At 39.4% G+C, this 15,598-nt stretch overlaps 1 protein-coding gene across 3 annotated transcripts in view; it reads left to right on the forward strand.

Moving 5' to 3' along the window:
• DOCK4 (dedicator of cytokinesis 4) overlaps positions 1-15,598 on the forward strand; it is a 471,517-nt gene that overhangs the window by 422,473 nt on the left and 33,446 nt on the right. For all 3 annotated transcript variants that reach the window (XM_043463173.1, XM_043463171.1, XM_043463172.1), the window contains 3 exons: positions 2,127-2,213; positions 4,079-4,183; positions 14,294-14,435. In XM_043463173.1, coding sequence (XP_043319108.1) covers positions 2,127-2,213; positions 4,079-4,183; positions 14,294-14,435 — 334 coding nt within the window. The remainder of the gene's footprint in view (positions 1-2,126; positions 2,214-4,078; positions 4,184-14,293; positions 14,436-15,598) is intronic.

A 15,598-nucleotide genomic window follows, 5' to 3' on the forward strand; every position in this document is an offset into this window, starting at 1 on the left:
CAAATTTTCAGTGCATTAACAACTCCCAAGAGTTGACTGAAATTAAGATCCCAGGCTCTACTCCTGCAAATTCTGATTAAGTAGGTCTCGCTTGGACCAGGGGATTCTGCGATTTTAATGAGGACTCCAGAAAATTCCAGTGTGTATGAACTTGTACCCCACCTTGAGAGATCCTCATCTAGAAGTTTCAACATCCAGGCATTTTATTATCTGAAAAACCCCTATCACACCTCCCCTACCTCCCCAAACTGGCACATAGTATTCTGTCCCAGTCCACTTTTTTTAAGGTGAAATAAATGAAACTAAATTTATTTACAGAATTTTATGACATCCCGTCATGTACTCAGAGTTGCCATGGGGTGTTGAAAACCTCCCTGAGCTAATAAAGCAATTCAGCATGTCACCTCCCTGCCACCTGCTCCCTCTTCAAGGGTTTGCAATGCTCTTGAAAAAACACGTGAATCTGACCCCAGTTGATTTGAACACTTGGATGCTTTGGTGATACATGTCTTAGATTTAAATATATCTTTCAAAGTGCCAAGGTTAAACAGGAAATGAAAATACACCCAGTGGCTGTCATTCTTTTATAAAACATAATTGGGTACTCCTAAAAATTTGATGCAAGGGAATTGCTTCTTTCCTATCCTCTTCTATTATTTATCTAACTACCCTGACATATTGTTCATTGCGTTAATAGCAAAGAAATGCCTCTGTGTCCTCCCACAGTAAACTTTCCACCTGTAAAATAAGCTGTTACAGAACCTCTCGGCTCATTCCCAGGAGTCTGTGCTTTATGAGGACTTGGAGACTATGGCCCACGGGTCAAACAGCTCACTGCCTGTTTCAGTTCAGCCCACAAACTAAGAATCACTTTTACGTTTTTAAGTGGTCAAAAGAACTCAAAAGAAGAATGGTATTTGGCCTGTGAAAATTATATGAAATTCATATTTCAGTTGTCAATAAAGTTTTATTGGAACACAGCCAAGCTCATATGTGTCTGCGGATGTTTTCGTAGTTTAATGGCAGTTGTGACAAAGGGTGTTTGGCCCACAACACCTAAAGCATTTACTCTTTGGTGGAAAAATTTGCAGACACCTGAGCTAGATCAAAGAATTTTTGCATTTCTGCTGACAGTAACTAGCTGGCTTAGACCCTTACAGTTTACAAGTACACTTGGGCCAACAAGGAATCCACTGAGCCAGCTGTGGATAATTGGACCTTAAGGGTCAGTGGCAGTTCCCCCTACCCCAGCCCTAAGGGGCTGCTCATTCATCTCCTTGGCCACTGTGGAATTGCAGTTATTTCAGCATGATCGTTTTGTTTATTTTTTACCTACAAATTATTACTTTTTTTTTTTTTCATTTTATTGAAGTGTAGTGAGTTACAGTGTTGTGTTAATTTCTTCCGTACAGCAAAGTGACTCATCTGTACATATATATATATTCTTTTTCATATTCTTTTCCATTTCGGTTTGTCACGGGATGTTGGATATAGTTCCCTGTGTCACACAATAGGACCTTGTTGTTTATTCATCCTATATGTACTAGTTTGCATCTGCTAATCCCAAACTCCCAATCCATCCATCCATTCCTTCCCCACCCCTGCTTGGCAACCACATGTCTGTTCCCATGTCTGTGAGTATGTTTTTGTTTCACAGGTGTGTTGATATGTGTTGTATTTTAGATTCCACATAAGTGATATCATATGGTATTTGTCTTTCTCTGACTTATTTCACTTAGCGTGATAGTCTTTAGGTCCACCCATGTTGTTGCAAATGGCATGATTTCATTCTTTTTGATGGTCGACTAATAGTCTAATATATATGTGTGTGTGTACACCACATCTTCAGGATAATAGTTTTGAGATGATACCATGAAATGTTGTTTTTGCACCATATGTTAATGACTTGTAGGTTATCATTTTCAACTCTCTAAATATTTTTAATAATGAACTTGTTAATTACATTCTGTTTTCATGCTTAAAATTGCAGTGGTCCTATTAAGGGTAGGTTTTAAAGGTTAAGAAGTAAGACCTGATCATCTGAGAGTGGTCCCCTCTTGACCTCTGGGTGGAAATTAGTAAATGCCATGAGATTGTTAACATTTATGACATTCACTTGTCCACAGTGTTGGGAGAACGGCATCATCTTGTGCCGGAAGATTGCAGAGCAGTATGAAAGTTACTATGATTACAGAAACCTGAGCAAGATGAGGGTAAGGTACCTGCATGCATCCTAATCAGGTTATGGAATCCTTTTTTAGATTAACTTCCCCACATGGTGCTAGAAAGTCAACTTTGTGATCGTCTTGATGTATCTTGTAGAAAGCTTTTGAAAGATACCTTTCCTCTGAAGCATACTCCTCTATTTATCCAGAGAAATAGCATGTTGACCTCTGTGATGCTTTTGATTAATATGCAAAATGTAAGCTGTTGATCTATTCTAAACACTACATCTGAAATATAAAATTTAACACAGGATTAATACTTTTTGTTGGAAGAGCTTATCACTTGCACACAAATCTCAGTAATATTCCATTCTTAGTCCCATAATCTGTGCAGTAAAATAGCAGAAATGGCTAGCTGACACATTTTGAAAGATTTGGGGGCTAACTTCTGTAGGTATCAAATCTTTTTAGCTTCAGAAATATGTTTTTATTTGCTAAAACTGAAACCAAGGTCTTAGTACCCAAGAGCTCAAGGAGTTTAATATTCTGTGTCCCTAAACCAAATCTTTTATATTGAGGTAGCCAAAAAGTTCGCTTGGGTTTTTGCGAAACATCATACAAAAACCCAAATGAACTTTGGCTAACTCAATACCTTCTCTTCTTGAAGGTTCAAGCAAGTCCCTCTGGTACTCCACATCCTTATTCTTGTCAGGTCAAACATGTGATATCATCGTGTTACATTTAAGCTCTTCAGGGCTTCTTAAACAGGATCATCAGATTATATATACATATGCATATACATATATATTTTAAAAAATGATGATATTACCTTTTCATTCCAAGGTAGCAATATAAGAGATGATACTCATAAACCTTTAACAACCCAGTATCCCTTATACCACAAGTAACTTCTTCCTCTGGCAGGAGCCAGCCCTGTATTTTGGGCATACTGTTTCATGTCAGGAGTTCATCGATATTTCTCGTAACAGGAAAACCAAGGAGGAAAAGCCTTGTTTTAACTTCAGCCCATCACGCTGGCTTTGGCAGGCACTGCAGTTTCATATAAAAATGTCCCTGTGCTTCTCTTTGCATCCTGTCCCCAGAACAGACGCGAGGTTACAATGTTTACCTGTGAGGGCTCTTGGGTGCCATAGTCACTAAGATTTTTATAAACCCAAAGCTTTGCACTTCATGCCAAGTGCTCTTTTGGGTGTTATTACTGGGAGTGGAGAAAGGGGAGATATTTTCAATTGCAATGTTAGTCTTTCTCTGGAAACCCTGGGGATGATAATACCATGAATGGAAAGCCATTATCTTTATGTACTTCATGCTTCCAACCTCATCAAAGACACAGTTAACAGCCTTCAGCTCCCACAGCACTTTCACTATGGGCCCCGTTTGATTTGTTGGTTTATCCCCATTCAACCTGTACAAGGTTACATCTTCCAGATGTCCTGAATTACCATGACCTAGGAGAGCTGAATGCTCAGGTGAGTACAAGAATTCTCCAGAAAGATTTTGCCTCTAAGAGTTCATGTTAATTTTTATTATGAAGAAAATATTTTGATAGACTACGTGCATAGAAATTATTTCCTCTGGTGAGAACAAGTAGTAATATACTCGATCCTTTAAAGCAGAGGTCAGGAAACTACAGCCTGTGGACCTCACAGAATTGAGTAGTTTTGACAGGGACCAGGTGACTTGTAAGGTCTGAAATATTTATTGTCTGGCCATTTACAGAGTAAGTTTGCTGATCTCTGCCTTAAAGCATAGAAAAGGAGGTCAACCTTCTTTTCTGCAAATGGAACGAAAGTGACGTCCTCCTTTTTTTATAGAGGAAATATCCTCTTCTATAAAGTGGTGGAGCTAAAAAATGAGATAAAATGATTAAAACACCCCCTGTTCTTTGCTAGATGATGGAAGCCTCTTTGTATGACAAAATTATGGACCAGCAGCGTCTTGAACCAGAGTTCTTCAGAGTTGGATTTTATGGGAAAAAGTTTCCATTTTTCTTAAGAGTAAGTAATATACTACTTAATTTGCTTTCATGCTTTCAGTATAGCTATCCCAATCAAGCAAACTAAAATATGAACGACATGTTTTCCTTTTAAGGCAGGTAATAACATTACAAGATTCTCTTTTAACTTTAGTTTGCAAACCCCATACTCATATAGAATGCTGTTGTTTTGAATAATTTCCCAAGATTTCAAACAATGAGTTGAATTTTCTTCCTACATTTCAAAGCTTATTATATTTTATGAGCAATCTTTGGCAATTACAGTTGTTTCCCTTGTATGATTGGTAGCATTACTTCTGTTCAGCCTGCAATTTCCATAGAGTTAGTCTAGAGAAAAATGGCGGGCGCTATAGGGCCTGGGAGTCGCAGACTGCAGAAAACACGAAGTTTCACGTCTTGTGGAAACTCTGCCTCCAGGCTCCAGAGGACCATTGTTTGTCCTAGCTGACTTTGAAAAGATAAATGCCACCCAGCAAAGAGATTCAACTTATTGCTAGTAGAAACTATTTCTACAAAGGGAAATTTTCGAGACTTTCTAAAGTACCTACCAGATAATAAAATATTTTACTCCATTCTTACCACTGTTCGCATTTGGCCAAGTAGTCTCTTATTTGCTGAAATAACTTACATAACACTTCAGTTTGTACATCTCATTTATACTCACCTAAAAGCATTGGAAAGGAGGAGAATGCACCTTCTCCAGCAACTAAGGGGAGTGTCTGGAATAATTTGTAACATTGAGTGAATTCAGTACAAAGTTTAAATCTTAAATATCTTCCTTTAGCTGTTGGTACCTATGAATAGATACAGGATGGGGGTGTACTTAAAGGAGGACAGAGAGGAGAAACATTTGACTTCATTGCTTCTTTAATAATCATTCATGTATCTGCCTTTCAGAATGAAGATATATATGTGTGTGTGTGTATATATATATATATATATGTATAAAATACCTAAACACCATAGGCAAAGAGTCACTTAGTATCGCATAAAACAAATGCTCAAATAGCAAATCAGTCGTCTAACTGATTGAAATAACCATGTATTTGGGTACCACGCAGACCTAAGTAAGATCTCTTTGCTCGGTTAAGGAGGACCCACATGACAGACATGTCACATTGTCGGCTCTGCAGATGGACCTGCCTGCAGACAGAGGAAACCTTCATTCCAAGTCAAAACTAGTGGCAAATTCAGAACACTTAACTGAATTTGAAAGACTGTGTCTTGAAAGTGGACACGCTGGTCCTGGGCTGTCATCAGCCACTTCCTGCAGAGTGCAGGGTCTGGGTCCAAGTTCTGAGGGGAAGGAGGGACATTCTGGAGCTGTGAGCAGCGCAGAGGGCTGGAGACCCCACAGTAGGGCCAAGACATGATTCTTTTTTTTTTTTTTTTGGGGGGGGGGGCTTTTCTACCATTTATTTTTTTTTTTTTTTTAAATTTTTTTATTAGTTGGAGGCTAATTACTTCACAACATTTCAGTGGGTTTTGTCATACATTGATATGAATCAGCCATAGATTTACACGTATTCCCCATCCCGATCCCCCCTCCCACCTCCCTCTCCACCCGATTCCTCTGGGTCTTCCCAGTGCACCAGGCCCGAGCACTTGTCTCATGCATCCCACCTGGGCTGGTGATCTGTTTCACCATAGATAGTATACATGCTGTTCTTTTGAAACATCCCACCCTCACCTTCTCCCACAGAGTTCAAAAGTCTGTTCTGTATTTCTGTGTCTCTTTTTCTGTTTTGCATATAGGGTTATCGTTACCATCTTTCTAAATTCCATATATATGTGTTAGTATACTGTATTGGTCTTTATCTTTCTGGCTTACTTCACTCTGTATAAGGGGCTCCAGTTTCATCCATCTCATTAGGACTGATTCAAATGAATTCTTTTTAACGGCTGAGTAATATTCCATGGTGTATATGTACCACAGCTTCCTTATCCATTCATCTGCTGATGGGCATCTAGGTTGCTTCCATGTCCTGGCTATTATAAACAGTGCTGCGATGAACATTGGGGTGCACGTGTCTCTTTCAGATCTGGTTTCCTCAGTGTGTATGCCCAGAAGTGGGATTGCTGGTTCATATTGGCAGTTCTATTTCAGTTTTTTAAGGAATCTCCACACTGTTTTCCATAGGGCTGTACTAGTTTGCATTCCCACCAACAGTGTAAGAGGGTTCCCTTTTCTCCACACCCTCTCCAGCATTTATTGCTTGTAGTCTTTTGGATAGCAGCCATCCTGACTGGTGTGTAATTGTACCTCATTGTGGTTTTGATTTGCATTTCTCTAATAATGAGTGATGTTGAGCACCTTTTCATGTGTTTGTTAGCCATCTGTATGTCTTCTTTGGAGAAATGTCTGTTAGTTCTTGGCCCATTTTTTGATTGGGTCATTTATTTTTCTGGAATTGAGCTTCAGGAGTTGCTTGTATATTTTTGAGATTAATCCTTTGTCTGTTTCTTCATTTGCTATTATTTTCTCCCAATCTGACGGCTGTCTTTTCACCTTACTTATAGTTTCCTTTGTAGTGCAAAAGCTTTTAAGTTTCATTAGATCCCATTTGTTTAGTTTTGCTTTTATTTCCAATATTCTGGGAGGTGGGTCATAGAGGATCTTGCTGTGATTTATGTCGGAGAGTGTTTTGCCTATGTTCTCCTCTAGGAGTTTTATAGTTTCTGGTCTTACATTTAGATCTTTAATCCATTTTGAGTTTATTTTTGTGTATGGTGTTAGAAAGTGTTCTAGTTTCATTCTTTTACAAGTGGTTGACCAGTTTTCCCAGCACCACTTGTTAAAGAGGTTGTCTTTTTTCCATTGTATATCCTTGCCTCCTTTGTCAAAGATAAGGTGTCCATAGGTTCGTGGATTTATCTCGGCTTTCTATTCTGTTCCATGGATCTATATTTCTCTCTTTTGTGCCAGTACCCACTGTCTTGATGACTGTGGCTTTGTAGTAGAGTCTGAAGTCAGGCAGGTTGATTCCTCCAGTTCCATTCTTCTTTCTCAAGATTACTTTGGCCTATTCGAGGTTTTTTGTATTTCCATACAAATTGTGAAATTATTTGTTCTAGTTCTGTGAAAAATACCGTTGGTAGCTTGATAGGGATTGCATTGAATCTATAGATTGCTTTGGGTAGAATAGCCATTTTGACAATATTGATTCTTCCAATCCATGAACACGGTATGTTTCTCCATCTGTTTGTGTCCTCTTTGATTTCTTTCATCAGTGTTTTATAGTTTTCTATGTATAGGTCTTTTGTTTCTTTAGGTAGATATACTCCTAAGTATTTTATTCTTTTTGTTGCAATGGTGAATGGTATTGTTTCCTTAATTTCTCTTTCTGTTTTTTCATTGTTAGTATATAGGAATGCAAGGGGATTTCTGTGTGTTAATTTTATATCCTGCAACTTTACTATATTCATTGATTAGTTCTAGTAATTTTCTGGTAGAGTCTTTAGGGGTTTTCTATGTAGAGGATCATGTCATCTGCAAACAGTGAGAGTTTCACTTCTTCTTTTCCTATCCGGATTCCTTTTACTTCTTTTTCTGCTCTGATTGCTGTGGCCAAAACTTCCAACACTATGTTGAACAGTAGTGGTGAGAGTGGGCACCCTTGCAAGACATGATTCTTATGCTGCAGACCACCCCTTCTTCTCTTGGCTCAAAATAATGCAGTGATTCTGTTTTTTTCCATATCATTCTCAGGGCTACCTGATCCATTATACACAGTAGGTACAGTGCTTAGGGACCATAATATTCATAGATGGTTCATAAAACTGTTTTCTTTTAAAAATCAGAAGAAAACAGTGAACTTTCAGGTTAAAGAAAATGTTAAAATATATATTATAGTGTATATTATGGGTGTGAGTGCACACTGTCATGCCTGACTGTTTGCAACCCCATGGACTGTAGCCTGCCAGACTCCTCTGTCCATGGAATTTTCCAGGCAAGAATACTGCAGTAGGTTGCCATTTCCTCCTCCAGGAGATCTTCTCAACCCAGAGATTGAACCTGCATCTCCTGCATTGCAGACGCATTCTTTATCTGTTGAGCCATTAGGGAATCCCATAGTGTATACTATACACTAGATTGTTATTTAATAGTGTATATTGTACATTAGGTTATTATTGATATATTTGTCTTTATACCAAATGAGTCATACAGTATGATTTTTAATATTTTTAATAGAGAAAGCAGCCCATAAAAGTTGTATTGTAGCCCTGATCAAATTCTGAATTCAGCTAACAAGTATATTATAAAGTACCATAGATCTCTATCGTGTATGTGTGATTAGTGTTAATTAAAAGTGTGAAGATTTTTAAAAGTCAGAAGTAGTTTAGGAGCCGTTATTTTAAAGGAAATTTGGCAAATTAGAAGACGTATCAGCTAATAAAGTGAATTTTGTTAATATATCAATTGGAATAGATCAATATATCATCTTTCTTTTGAAAACAACTTTTCTAGAAATAAATGGCATTTCCTTCTAAATGAAAGAGAAGTGTCACCCTCTATTGGTTTCTAAATGGCACTGCACCCTTTGGAATCATGGGACTAGACGTTTTAAGAAATCAGCTTCTATCTAGTCTGTTCTTTGATTTAAAAACAAATATCAACTTTAAAAATTTCCTTTCATTGTGTGATCAATTTCCTGATAATTTTTAAAGCTAAAATAAGTTAATATGTTTGTGTGATTGAGGTAACTTTTTTTTTTTACCCTCGTGGAAAATGAGTTCTTTATTGACAGTGTTTAAATGCATAAAATATCTTTGAATAGTGATTTGTCTGAGGAGGATGACTGAGGTCAAGGATGGGAGAGATACTTACTTTTTATTGTATGCTTATACTATTTGGGAATTTTTTATCCCATAGGTATATATTTCCTTTTTAAAGAAAGACAATTTTAAAAAGTAATTATTAACAAATTGTTGTTGTTCAGTCACTAAGTCCTGTCCAACTGTCTGTGACCCCATGGACTGCAGCATGCTATGCTTCCCTGTCCTTCACCGACTCCTGAAGTTTGTTCAAACTCATGTCTGTTGAGTCAGTGATGTCATACAACCATCTCGCTGTCTGTTGCCCCCTTCTCCTCTTGCCCTCAATCTTTCCCAGCATCCAGAGCCACACAAAGACATGTACATGAGTATTCACAGCAGCATTATTCACAACTGCCTAAAAGTAGAAACAGTCCAAATGTCCATCCACTGATGAATGGATACACAAAATATGGTATAGCTATACAACGGGATATTCAGCAATAAGAAAGGAATGAAGTACTGATAATGCTACAGAATGGGTGAACCTTGATAATATTATGTTAAGTGAAAGAAGCCAGTTACAAAAGGTCACATGTTATGTAATTCCATGTATATGAAATGTACAGAATAGGTAAATCCATGGAAACCGAAAGGAGATTAGTGGCTGCCAGGTGCCAAGGGGAGGGGGAGTTGGGGAGTGACTGTTAATAGGTACAAATTTATTTTTGCAGTAATGAAAATAATCTGAAATTACGTAATGCTGATAGTTGCACAACTCCGTGAATATACCAAAAACAACCGAATTGCATACTAGAAAAGGGTAAATTTTATGGCTTGTGAACTATATCTCAAAACTGTGGTTTTAAAAAATAATTGATGGAAAGAAGGCTTAACTCCTTTTTATTTCTCCATAACTCAAATATCAGGCCCCAAATTTATGTTTATTCCAAAATGATTTCTTACTACCTTTGAATGACCTTACACTTAGAGGCATTCCCCTGATTTTACAAACTGTTGTGATGGAGGAGCATTGCTTTAGAAGTGTTTCAGTTTTCAGGTACTTATTTGGGGACTTCAGTAATATGCAAGAAGATATGTATTGTCTTATTTTATCAAGCAAATTTATTATATTTAAATTTTTTAATTTTATACTGAGCATAGTTGATTTGCAATGTTGTGTTAGTTTCAGGCATACAGCAAAGCAATGCAGTCACATGTACACATGTATCTGTGGCTCAGATCATGACTCCTTATTGCCAAATTCAGACTTATATTGAAGAAAGTAGGGAAAACCACTAGACCATTCAGGTATGACCTAAATCGAATCCCTTATGGTTATACAATGGAAGTGAGAAATAGATTCAAGGGATTAGATCTGATAGACAGAGTGCCTGAAGAACTATGGACGGAGGTTCGTGACATTGTACAGGAGGCAGTGATCAAGACCATCCCCAAGAAAAGAAATGCAAAAAGGCCTCTAAGGAGGCCTTACAAATAGCTGAGAAAAGAAGCAAGTGAAAGGCAAAGGAGAAAAGGAAAGATAAACCCATTTGAATGCAGAGTTCCAAAGAATAGCAAGGAGAGATAAGAAAGCCTTCCTCAGTGATCAACGCAAAGAAATAGAGGAAAACAATGGAATGGGAAAGACTAGAGATCTTTTCAAGAAAATTAGAGATACCAAGGGAACATTTCATGCAAAGATGGGCACAATAAAGGAAAGAAATGGTATGGGCCTGACAGAAACAGAAGATATTAAGAAGAGGTGGCTAGAATACACAGAAGAACTATGCAAAAAAGATCTACACAACCCAGAAAATCACAATGGTGTGATCACTCACCTATAGCCAGACATTCTGGAATGCAAAGTCAAGTGGGCCTTAAGAAGCATCACTATGAACAAAACTAGTGGAGGTCACAGAATTCCAGCTGAGCTATTTCAAAAGGGAGGTGGGAGGGAGGTTCGGAGTGGGGAACACATGTGTACCCATGGCTGGTTCATGTGAATGTATGGCAAAAACCACCACAATAAAATAAATAAATAAAATAAAAGATGATGCTGTGAAAGTGCTGCACTCAATATGCCAGCAAATTTGGAAAACTCAGCAGTGGCCACAGGACTGGAAAAGGTCAGTTTTCATTCCAGTCCCTAAGAAAGGCAATGCCAAAGAATGCTCAAACTACTGCACAGTTGCACTCATCTCACACGCTAGTAAAGTAATGCTCAAAATTCTTCAAGCCAGGCTTCAGCAATACATGAACTGAGAACTTCCAGATGTTCAAGTTGGTTTTAGAAAAGGCAGAGGAACCAGAGATCAAATTGCCAACATCTGCTGGATCATCAAAAAAAAGTACGAGAGTTCCAGAAAAACATCTACTTCTGCTTTATTGACTATGCCAAAGCCTTTGACTGTGTGGATCACAATAAACTGTGAAAAATTATGAAAGAGATGGGAATACCAGACCACCTGACCTGCCTCTTGAGAAACCTGTATGCAGGTCAGGAAGCAACAGTTAGAAGTGGACATGGAACAACAGACTGGTTCCAAATAGGAAAAGGAGTATGTCAAAGCTGTATATTGTCACCCTGTTTTTTTAATTTATATACAGAGTACATCATGAGAAATGCTGGACTGGATGAAGGACAAGCTAGAATCAAGATTGCTGGGAGAAATATCAATAACCTCAGATATGCAGCTGACACCACCCTTATGGCAAAAAGCAAAGAACTAAAGAACCTCTTGATGAAAGTGAAAGAGGGGAGTCAAAAAGTTGACTTAATACTCACCATTCAGAAAACGAAGATCATGGCATCTGGTCCCATCACTTCATGGAAAATAGTTGGGGAAAGAATAGAAACAGTGACAGACTTTATTTTGGGGGGCTCCAAAATCACTGCAGACGGTGAGTGCAGCCATGAAATTAAAAGATGCTTGCTCCTTGGAAGAAAAGCTATGGCTAACCTAGACAGCATATTAAAAAGCAGAGATGTTACTTTGCCCACAAAGGCCTGTCTAGTCAAAGCTATGGTTTTTCCAGTAGTCATGTATGGATGTAGCTGGCAATCAGAAGGCCTCTTTGGCCAATCTTTCTCTGAGTTGGACTATAAAGAAAGCTGAGCACTGAAGAATTGATGCTTTTGAACTGTGGTGTTGGAGAAGACTCTTGAGAGTCCCTTGGACTGCAAGGAGATCAAACCAGTCAATCCTGAAGATCAGTCCTGGGGGTTCATTGTAAGGACTGATGTTGAAGCTGAAACTCCAGTACTTTGGCCACCTTATGTAAAGAGCTGACTCTTTTGAAAAGACCCTGATATGGGTAAGACTGAAGGCGGGAGGAGAAGGGGACAACAGAGGATGAGATGGTTGGATGGCATCACTGACTCAATGGACATGAGTTTGAGTAAACTCTGGGAGTTGATGATGGACCGGGAGGCCTGGCGTGCTGCAGTCCATGGGGTCGCAAAGAGTCAGACACGACTGAGCAACTGAACTGAACTGAACTGATACATGTATCTATTCTTTTTTAGATTTTCTTCCCATATAGGTTATTACAGAGTAGTGAGTAGAGTTCCCTTTGCTATACAGTAGGTCCTTGTCGAATATCTTTTGAGCAAAATAAAATAACACATCATCAGAAGGTATGACTTCAATCAAGAAATTTTAAATATAGGATTATTTGTGGGGAGGGCAATCCTGATTCCTAAGGAGTCTGTCTTAGCTTGTGTTTCTCAAGGGTTTATTGGTTTATTGAGTGGCTTGGGGCATTGTAGCAGGTTCTCAGAGCTCACTTCTGTTGGCTCCTCTGCCTGCAGCTGCTTTTTCTCAGCTGCAACCCTGAGCCCCTTTCTGACTTCCTCACTCAGAGTGAGGCTCGAAGTACTCTCACTCAGAGAGAGTACTCACCCAGAGTACTTCCTCTGTGCATTTGGTGCAATCACAGAAACCTCCCAGAGCTGAGAACTGCTGAGATCTTTGGGCCTTAACTCCCCAGACCATGAAGCACTTTACTCCTTAAAGATCTTCAGGGCATCTTATCCCACAGTCTTTCTTGGTCTCCGTAGCTCTTAGGAGTTTTTCCATGTACCAGGCCATGTTCAGAACAGAGGGAGCTAAGGCCTTGGACTCAGACCTGAGCTTAAATCTCATACATGTGGACAAAGTATGTAATGATCTTGATCCTCAGTTCCCAGCTACAGAATGGGGGTGGGGACACCCTCTCAAGTTTCTTTGGGTTAAATAAGGTATGTGCTGGCTGTGCTTAACAATTATAAATTCATTATCATTAGACTGTCATTAAACTTCCCTGGTGGCTCATGACCATTAAGAATCCGCCTGCACTGGATTTGGGTTTGATCCCTGGGCCGGGAATACCCCCTGGTAAGGGAATGGCTACCCATTTCTGTAGTCTCACCTGAAGAATTCCATGGATACAGGAGGCTGGCAGGCTCTGGTCCATGGGGTCGCAAAGAGTAGGACATGACTGAGCGACTAATACTTTCACTTGAAACTGTCAGGAAGTGTTGTTCCATATCGATAACCAGATCATGAAGGTACTTGTTGAGAAGGTCCCCATCCTGCCAGCTCTGTGGCTTCCATCAAGGATAACCTTCACCTTTCTTATCTGAATGAGAGAGTCCTAACAGAATATTTATATGTATTGTAAAAACAAAACGGAAACAGACAAAGATTTGTTCAACATTTAACAAGACCTTAAACGTCCCCAATCTTGGCTTCAGTCAGTTAACAGAGGTCCTGACTACAGGACGCTGAGCGGAGTCAGGGATGGCCAGGATGCTTGCAGCAGCAGCCCTGCGGAGAGCTGGCATGCAGGCGGCTTGGCCTTCCTCTCCATGGAAGGATCTCGCAGTGAAAGGGTTAAGGCCAATCTCTGTGACCTTTATAGAAAGGATGCATAAAATGTATTTTTAGGGATTGCGCTTACTTTGCTTTCTTCCAAATTGAGAATTTGCCCACTTAACTTTGTTATACAGTTTTTAAAATAGTCTGTAACATGTGTTCACTAACATTTGGAGGGAACACCATTGCTTTGTTTTGTAATTTGGTGCTCTGAGAACCAGACACCCCTTTTCACCTCAAGCAGGTGAACCTGGAAAAGTGAGGCATGCTGTGGAACTTACTAGAAGCAATAGAGAGTGATGCTTATGACCTTTGCCCTGTATTTTTAATATTCGGACAAATTCTCTAGACTGTTCCGGTGTGGCTTTTTTGGTTCTATTCTATTGATGTTGGGCCTATGCTTAGTTACTGCCAGTGTTGCATATTTTGGCTTCTCTCTGTAGTGATTGCACTCAATTACATAGTCCTAATGTTTCTTTTTCTGATTTTATCTCCAGAATAAAGAGTTTGTGTGTCGAGGGCATGACTACGAAAGACTGGAGGCCTTCCAGCAGAGAATGCTGAACGAGTTCCCCCACGCCATCGCCATGCAGCATGCCAACCAACCCGACGAGACCATCTTCCAGGCAGAAGCTCAGTGTATCCACGCCTAGAAAGGCCGGATTCTGACTAGGTCCCACTGGCCTTGGGCTGCAGAGTGTTTCTGTGCAGGTGCTTCAGGCACTGGCCCCTTGTCAATAGCCCTGTTTCACTCTCCTTCTTTCTCATCATCTTAATTTTAGCTTAGCTCCTTCCAAACAGAATTATGCTAGGTATTCTCATAATGTCAGTTGAAAAGAAATCCCTGAAGGATTCTGTTAAGAATATTCTTTTTTCCTTTTAGTTGCAGCTTTTCTATATCTCAACCCTGCTTTTAAAGCTCCTTTTTAGGGATTTCCCCTAGAATAATTTTGCTCTGGCATCCCCTGTAGAAATGGGCTTCCCAGGTGGCTCATTGGTAAAGAATCCACCTGCCACTGCATGAGGCTTGGTTTGATCCCTGAATTGGGAAGATCCCCTGGAGAAGGAAATGGCAACCCACTCAAGTATTCTTGCCCAAGGAATTCCATGGACAGAGGAGCCTGTTGGGTTACAGTCCATGGGGTCTCAAAGAGCCAGACGCAACTGAGTGTGCATGCATGCATGCGTGTGTGTGTGCACACACACACACACACTCACATACACACTCACACACACCCTGTAGAAACTACTTCAGTTCAAGGAAATGATAGCATTATGTTTACTGGCATATATCACTTACCCACTTTTCCCTTAATATTTTTATTCTGAATGAAAGGGAAGAGGAGGAGGTAGCCCCATATCTTTCAGGGACTCTTAGCCATGGCATTCCAGACAGCATTTAACAATTGTCGTGTAGTTGATACTCCCATTTGTGCAAACATAAACAACTCAACTGAAATTACACAGGCATTAGAGACAAAGGGAATTCGCCCCAGCACTCCTTTATGAATTGTTCTCTCTTCCTGAAATTGACAATCTTAAAGAAGATCAGAAATTCCCCCCTGAAAATTATGGATACCATTCCAAAGTAGAAACTTAAATGTACCAGAAGCAATCAATTACTTAAGGGAAAAGATTTTGCTATCTTTCTTTGAATGAGAAGAAAAGATGGTAAATGTATAAGTAAATATAATACCCCTTTAATATAGTTTTCAAAAATACCAACTATAACTAAACACTCTGCTTATCAATACAAGGTTTGGGAGAGTGGATACCTCAAATGTGCAAAGGCTAGAGACAGG

The sequence above is a fragment of the Cervus canadensis genome, chromosome 3, assembly GCF_019320065.1.
Source record: "Cervus canadensis isolate Bull #8, Minnesota chromosome 3, ASM1932006v1, whole genome shotgun sequence".
Taxonomy (NCBI): domain Eukaryota; kingdom Metazoa; phylum Chordata; class Mammalia; order Artiodactyla; family Cervidae; genus Cervus; species Cervus canadensis.